Source organism: Lactuca saligna, chromosome 1 (genome assembly GCF_052625555.1).
Source record: "Lactuca saligna cultivar CGN05327 chromosome 1, ASM5262555v1, whole genome shotgun sequence".
In the NCBI taxonomy this organism is placed as follows: Eukaryota; Viridiplantae; Streptophyta; class Magnoliopsida; order Asterales; family Asteraceae; genus Lactuca; species Lactuca saligna.
In genome coordinates this window covers 23,933,334-23,940,479 of record NC_136417.1, presented here as the reverse complement: position 1 = coordinate 23,940,479, position 7,146 = coordinate 23,933,334, and the positions used below count along the sequence as shown (strand labels likewise).

Sequence of the window (7,146 nt, the reverse complement as noted above, 5' to 3'; positions counted from 1 at the left end):
TGTGCATATTCCTAAGGGCGTTGGAATTGCTTTTTAAACTAAACAAAATCTTTTTTTAAAGAAAGAATTTTTTTATTTATGTTTTTTTTACCGAAAGAAATTTTTAAAATGTGTTTATAAGGACTTTATGGAAAAAAAATTAAAAGTTACTAAAAGTCGCATGTTTAAAAGTCATAAAGGATGTTTAGGATTGCTTTTTAATTGATTTTTGGATTTTTTTTCAATTCAAAAAGATGTTTCACAAATACAAAAGTCTTTTTAAAAATAAATTTTTTAACAAGAATAAAATGGTGGGTTTTTAAAAGTTAGGGAATTCTATTTTTTTTATTTTAATCATTTAAATGGTAAATTAGATTCAAAAGTCAAAAAATCACACTTTTTAAAATCAATTTTTAGTTTTTGCTCTTTCAAAAGTTAAAATCAAAAAGGATTTTTGAACACTTAAAAGTAATCCCAAACACCCCATTAACTTCTTAAACACCTTCTTCTTTTTCTTCTCAAATAGTTAATCTAAAAAACTTTTGAAGTTATCAAACAACTTTTTAAACTTTTGATTTTTTTAAAAAATCAAAAGTCCAAAAAATCATTTGAAAATAAGTGTCAAACACCCTCTACATATAAGACCAAACTGTACAAATGGTCCTTGTGGATGGTTCAAAATTGTCATTTTTGTCTAAAAATATTTTGACTAGCAGAGGTGTAAACTTTTCATTTTGTTACTAGTTTATACTATTACTTTTAAACTTTTTTTCAAATGATAGATTTACCCTTATTAATTTATTTTTCTATTTCTTTTATAATTTATTGTATTTTTTATTTAAATTTAAATCAAAAACATATACAACCCATCATACCCAACCCACATACCTCTAGAAACACTAACAATATCTTTCTCTCTCTCTCTCTCTCTCTCTCTATATATATATATATATATATATATATATATATAATCCATTGATGTCAAACCAACACCTCCTACCGACCACCATCGTCTGCCAGACCACCGCCACTTGTCATTCTATCCTAGTCACCGGAGACTCTTTTTTCGTTGGACCACCAAAACCACCTCTGGTGACATAGATTTGAATATCCGACGATGTAGATCTGAACTAGGAATGAAAGTGGGTCCATACCCGGATCGAATGGACCCAGACCCGGAGAACCTGAAACCGGTTAACGGGATTTTGTAGACCCAAAAACCAGACCGGTATATAGGAATCGGTTATGATTCGGTTTTAGGTACGGTACCAGGTAAAATGGGTCTATAACCGGAAAACCCGGAAACATCAAAGTGGGTATGTTAGTATCAGATAAAGTGGGTTTAGAACCGAAAAAATCGGAATATTTTGGTAATTACTTACTACTTAGTACGTTGAACTTTGAAAATTTTCATATTGATATCCCAACTTTAGAGGATTGTAAGTCATTGAACATGACACCAAAATTGATAAAACTATAGTCTAAAATAATGTACAAAATCTAAACTACACTCTGGAAAAAAAATTGCATGTCAATCCGACTTTAAACGAATGAGATGTGCATGTTTTAATTTTTCACAGAATTCAAAGTACAAAAATAAATAGCTGAAAAGTTGAAAATTTTCAGCTTTGATATCCCGACTTCGGGGGACTATAAGTCATTGAATATTAAACCAAAATTTACAAAATTATAGCTTAAAGTCATGTACAGACTCTAAACTACAAGCTAGAAAAAATTGTTTGTCAATCCGACTTCAAACGAATTAGATATGCATGTTTTAAAACTTTCACAGAATACAAAAAAAAGCTGGAAAAAAATTCCAACTTTGATATCTCGACTTTGGGTGGTTGTAAGTCAATGAACATAAAACTAAAAATGACAAATTTATAGTCTAAAATCATGTATAAACTCTAAACTACAGGTTGGAGAAAAATCGTTTGTCAGTCTGATTTGAAACGAATGGGATATGCATGTTTTAAACGTTTCATAGAAACTAATTCCGGTTCCTAACATCGATTCCATAAATTTTACGCCAAATTTAAACCTTTTCAATCATAAATAAAAACCAAATAGCATTGTTTACAAAATGTTTTCAAATCATTTTCCATCAGAGTGTCCCAAAAAACATAACATAAGGATGAGGAGGTACGGTCACGCATTCGCCTTTCCATGATCTCTTGAAGTACCTGAAATAATAAACTAAAAACTGTAAGCCCGAGGGCTTAGTGAGTTACCCCCAAAATACCAATACCACACTGACAAAACCATATGAATAATAATCAATCAATCAATATGCATACTGGGCCATCGGCCTAACTGGACTGCCCTACCGGACCTACAGTCTGTCTAAATCTATCCCGAGCCTTCGGCATGACCGGTCCGCCACGTGGGCCTACAGTCTCCCCGGACCGCTCATAGGGTATATTGGCCTTCAGCACAAAGCAGGACCGCCTCAACCCAACCACAAGCAAATAACCATGTGCACATACTATATCATATACAGGCATATACAAACATCAAACATATTTGTCACACTGATCATCAATCATAGAATTCTCCTGTAACTAGAGTACCGACCTAGCAGGTCACTAACATACCACTCCCTACGGATCATAAGAGCATAACATATTATCTACCCCGATTCCGATCTAACAGATCATAACCACATGTAACATACCATAACAATAACAACTAAAGGGTCGGCCTTGGTGTCGTAGACCCTATCGATATAGTGAGGATAACTCACCTCGCAGATGTTGACACGAAAGGTAAACTCCAACTCTCGGATCACTTGACGCCCTAAGCGCTTGGCCCCTCGATGATTTAGTGATGACACCCTAAGCGTTTGGCCAAGCCGGGACTAAGTTGATGCGTTCAATTGTAGTATGTTGTCAGTCGTCATAAATCGGATGTCGGGAAACAATACATACACAGAGAAAATGATTTAAATCCATGTCTCATTTCTATATGATATCTTGTAGAATGGAGGAATATATGATCCCTTATCTAAAGGACACGCGTATTTGATAAGATCAGAGTTGATAACTACTTTTGTAAGTTACGATTGCTGATTAGGTTCTGAAGTTATGCATAATAGTTGTTAGACTTATCCAAGTGGGAGACTGTTGGATTAATGTCTAAGTCCATAACTATTTTGGTATGTACTTGACCCGATTATGAGCATGGTCCTTTTGGGTTGCCTTCACCATAGTAACTTGTAGGAAGAATTAAGGAGAGAGGAGATTAATTATGATTTATTAATATATTGTAAGAACAATATATTAAAGGAAAAATCATATTGTTTGATTAATATTAGTCAAGAATTAATTGATAATTAATTTTTTAGCTAAAAGACATTAATTAAATAAAGGGGACTAGAACTGTCAATTGTGTGATAGTTGAATATTAGGCTAATGGACTCCATAGAGGATGGAGTGGATGAATTATATGGGGAAACCCATAAGAAATCATCCAAGGCCTCTAAGGAGTGAGTCCATGGACTGCATAGAGCCTAAGTAGTCAGATTAGGGTTTCCTAAGTTCAAAACCCTAATAGCCTCACATATTTAAGGACCCATAGGACACCAAAAATGTAACTGACTGATTCCTTAGGGTTTCTAGACATTTTGGGTGCCTCTTCTCTTCTCCTTCTTCATCCTTATTGCTAGTGGTGTTTGTAACTTCATTAGAGGTGCAACACTTTAGGATATTAAGCTTTCTGAAGCCAATTACACGGAGGTGCAACACTTTAGGCACTAAGCATTAGGGTTTGCATGTACACCATAGGAATGATGTAGTGCTCAAAACCCATCACACTCACCACTGTTCATCGGAGGAGTTTGTTGAAAAAAGTTGTCGACAACAACAAATCTCTGGCAAATGGCAAGACAACAATGTGACTTGTGTAGGGGAGAGGGTACGACGAAGGACAAATTTTGAGGGGCATCCCGGGCTACCCGGGTTCCAATGTGGATCTACCTATAACCTGATGTGAGTGACATGTTCATGCAATTTCTTTATGTTCATGCATTTTCTTTTCTCTCCACGTTTTCCTTCTTTTAGTTTAATGTTGCCCGAAGAACTTCCCATGTACACTGCTCCCTAATGCCTACAAAGAATAACAAGTTCGAGCGGGTGTTGAGATGGAGCCTAGGTGGACCAGGCACAATCACGACTACATTGTTCAACCTAATGGTACTCATTCACTAGTTGTTTTAAGGCTTTAAGTTTGAGAGAGTTTTGGTTATTGAGTTATCGAAATAAATAGACCATAATTATAAATATTAAAGATGATCCTATTAGTTCGAAGCACAACACCCCATATACACGATGATTTTTATTAACGACCTAACCATTTTTTTTCTCATTGTACTTAACATATTATTATTTGGACCCTATCTTCCAAACCGAAGCTAGTTCAAGTAATGAAACGAAGCCACATTAGACAAGTCAAATTTCATCAATCAACTTCTATAAACGATTTGAAATTACTTCTTTATGGCTTCATCTCTTTTATCCAATAACATAACACAAGGATCCATTGAATATATTAAAGCATTGAAAATCCCCCTTTTACAACAAATATTTATCATAGTATTTATTATAAAAACATTCCATTCAATATAAAAGATTATGACACTTGAATCCATATATAAAATATTTTCCCATTGGTTTCCTTAACATCATAAGGGTCTCAAATACTTTTAGCCTATCCTCTATGCCTTCATCTCTAAGGCCAAGACCCTTATAGTTGTATCAATAAAAGACATACGAGTTATGATTATCAAATATGTGTGTGTGTGTGAAGAAGGTTGTATTTGCCTACTTACCAAAAACCATGGGTGGAGGATATTATGTTGCTATGGAAACACACTGCTTGTAAATACATACTCTTAGCAATGAATTACAATGACAACATGGAGAATTACAAACTAGATTCAAGTAATTACGGTGAAGTAAAAGAGGTTTGTGCAAGCCTGAATGATTGTTTATGTCCTGAGCACTAGATGAACAATAGAGACGATGACAATGATATGTTAAAGATAAAAACATCAACTAATGGGATTCATTAATGATTCTTGGGTTTTGTGGAACAACGGGAAGGTCAAGAAATGTGGTGCGGACGAAATAAAATTTTAAAAATATAGAGTAAATTACTAAAATCGTCCATATGGTTTGGTCAAAATTACACGTTTGGTCCCTAATTTTTTTGGCACTTGGATTGTCCCTGTGGTTTGATTTTGTTGTGTTTTTCGTCCCTACAGTTTTTTCAAAATTGCACGTTTGGTCCCTAACTTTATGTATGTAAGGGACGAAAAACGCAACAAAATCAAACCACAGGGACAATCCGAGTGCAAAATAAAAATTAAAGACCAAACGTGTAATTTTAACCGAACCATAAGGACCATTTCAAATATTTTATGTCAAAATAATAATATGACTTTGAAATAGACAATAACCACAATAAAACTCTATCATTAAAATATTTTTTTCTTGCAAAAAAATATATTTATCAAAACACGATTAAAGAAAATGACTATCAAAATGAATCATTTTCTCAAGTTTACTCGACCCTTTATTTAATAAGACCCTCTTTATTTATTTATTTATTTTAAATTATCGTATTTGATGAACGATCATAAAAGGCAAAAGAAGGGTGTTCCTTCATCGTCGAAACCACCATTTGGCAAATCAGAAAGCTCTTGCGACGCCACCACTGTTTCCAGTTAAACCGGGGATTGAAAATGGCATGGATCGGACAATTATCCAAGAATCTTAAAGAGCTCCGAGTTCTCTTTTGTCAAACTTCACCTGCCAGTTCTTCCACAAGGTATCATCAAAATAACATCGCTTCGTCGATCTAACATTTCATGGAATTTCTACTGCATCGTTTTGCTCTTTCGCCTATCCACATCCATTTTACTGAACTTAATTTTGTTAATTGTGACAGGGCATTTGTTGAGAAGAATTACAAGGAATTGAAGAAAGCAAACCCTAAGTTGCCTATACTGATCCGCGAGTGCAGCGGCACCGAGCCTCAGCTGTGGGCTAGATACGGTAAGAGAATCCCCTTCGTATTACTTCAATAACTTATATATTTGGCTATTAAATTTCAACTAAAACGCCTTATTGATATACCTGCTTCCTGCTTCAATTCGAGGATCTATATATGTCTCGATAGTGGTGTTGATTTTCGACTCCATTTTCCAGAAAAATGAGCTATTGAAATACGATAATCAAACAAATTCTATAACTTTTGGGGAAAATTTTGGTAATGATACCAGAGGTAGATTATTAATCAGGACAGGGCTTACCTTTGTGTAAGCAAATACACATTAGTTGCATTTTGAAGTTTTGAGGCTTTACATTGTTAGCATGAATACATGTTTGGGGTGCTATAAACATTTTTATATTTGATACTAGATCTGTTATATACTTTTGTGTTTCTCTCTTCTTCTATCCATGTAAAAGTTGAAAAGAAGCTTTTACTCCCTACAGTTGAAAGCAATCATCTTTTCTTCTTATGCATTGTCCACAGCTATTTTCATCCTTTTCATGAGCATCATATGCACATGAGCAAATCATTGGTTATCTTCTCTTCTTTCCCTTCCCATTTATCAATCTCAATCAAGCTACATTTTTACGCACCACTGTTGTTAAGATTTAACACAGACAATGAAAATATATAGTTGGACTGCAAATGTGCCAATTAAGCTCTTGAAATCTTTGTTACACATTCTTTAGCAATGTGATTTCAACATGTTGTTTATTATAGCATACTACTTTTCTTGCTTCTTATTACATCATTTTACTTTGAAAAATCTACCATGTGAAAACATTTCCAATTTCACTTGTCATGAAAAGATTTTGAGTTTTTATTTTTGGTGTGTGTACAGATATGGGAGTTGAGAGGGGTATTCGGTTGGAAGGGATGTCAGAGGATCAAATCTCAAAGGCATTGCAGGATCTTGCAAAAGGAGGGTCATCCCTTAAATCCTAAACCATTTGTCACTCCATATTTTGCTTCTTTTCAAGATGAATAATCCCGATATCAATGGGTGGTGATTGATGTCATTTTCTTCTGATTTTAGCAAACCCTAAAGTGGATTTTGTAATGCAATATCAACATTTCTAAATTGAAAACTGTGAAATTTGCGTTTGTTGTTTA

At 34.3% G+C, this 7,146-nt stretch overlaps 1 protein-coding gene across 1 annotated transcript; it reads left to right on the top strand.

Moving 5' to 3' along the window:
- Window positions 1–5,601: 5,601 nt before the first annotated feature.
- Window positions 5,602–7,146, top strand: LOC145028968 (NADH-ubiquinone oxidoreductase B8 subunit). The gene is made up of 3 exons (XM_078977644.1): window positions 5,602–5,808; window positions 5,929–6,035; window positions 6,875–7,146. Exons 1-3 carry the CDS (start codon window positions 5,723–5,725, stop codon window positions 6,976–6,978), a joined length of 297 nt encoding a protein of 98 aa, XP_078833770.1. The 5' UTR covers window positions 5,602–5,722; the 3' UTR covers window positions 6,979–7,146.

Coding starts and splice junctions, on each gene's coding strand:
- LOC145028968 (XM_078977644.1), top strand. CDS start 5,723: ATGGCATGGATCGGACAATTATCCAAGAATCTTAAAGAGCTCCGAGTT. Junction 5,809..5,928: donor CCTGCCAGTTCTTCCACAAG/GTATCATCAAAA, acceptor TAATTGTGACAG/GGCATTTGTTGAGAAGAATT. Junction 6,036..6,874: donor TCAGCTGTGGGCTAGATACG/GTAAGAGAATCC, acceptor GTGTGTGTACAG/ATATGGGAGTTGAGAGGGGT.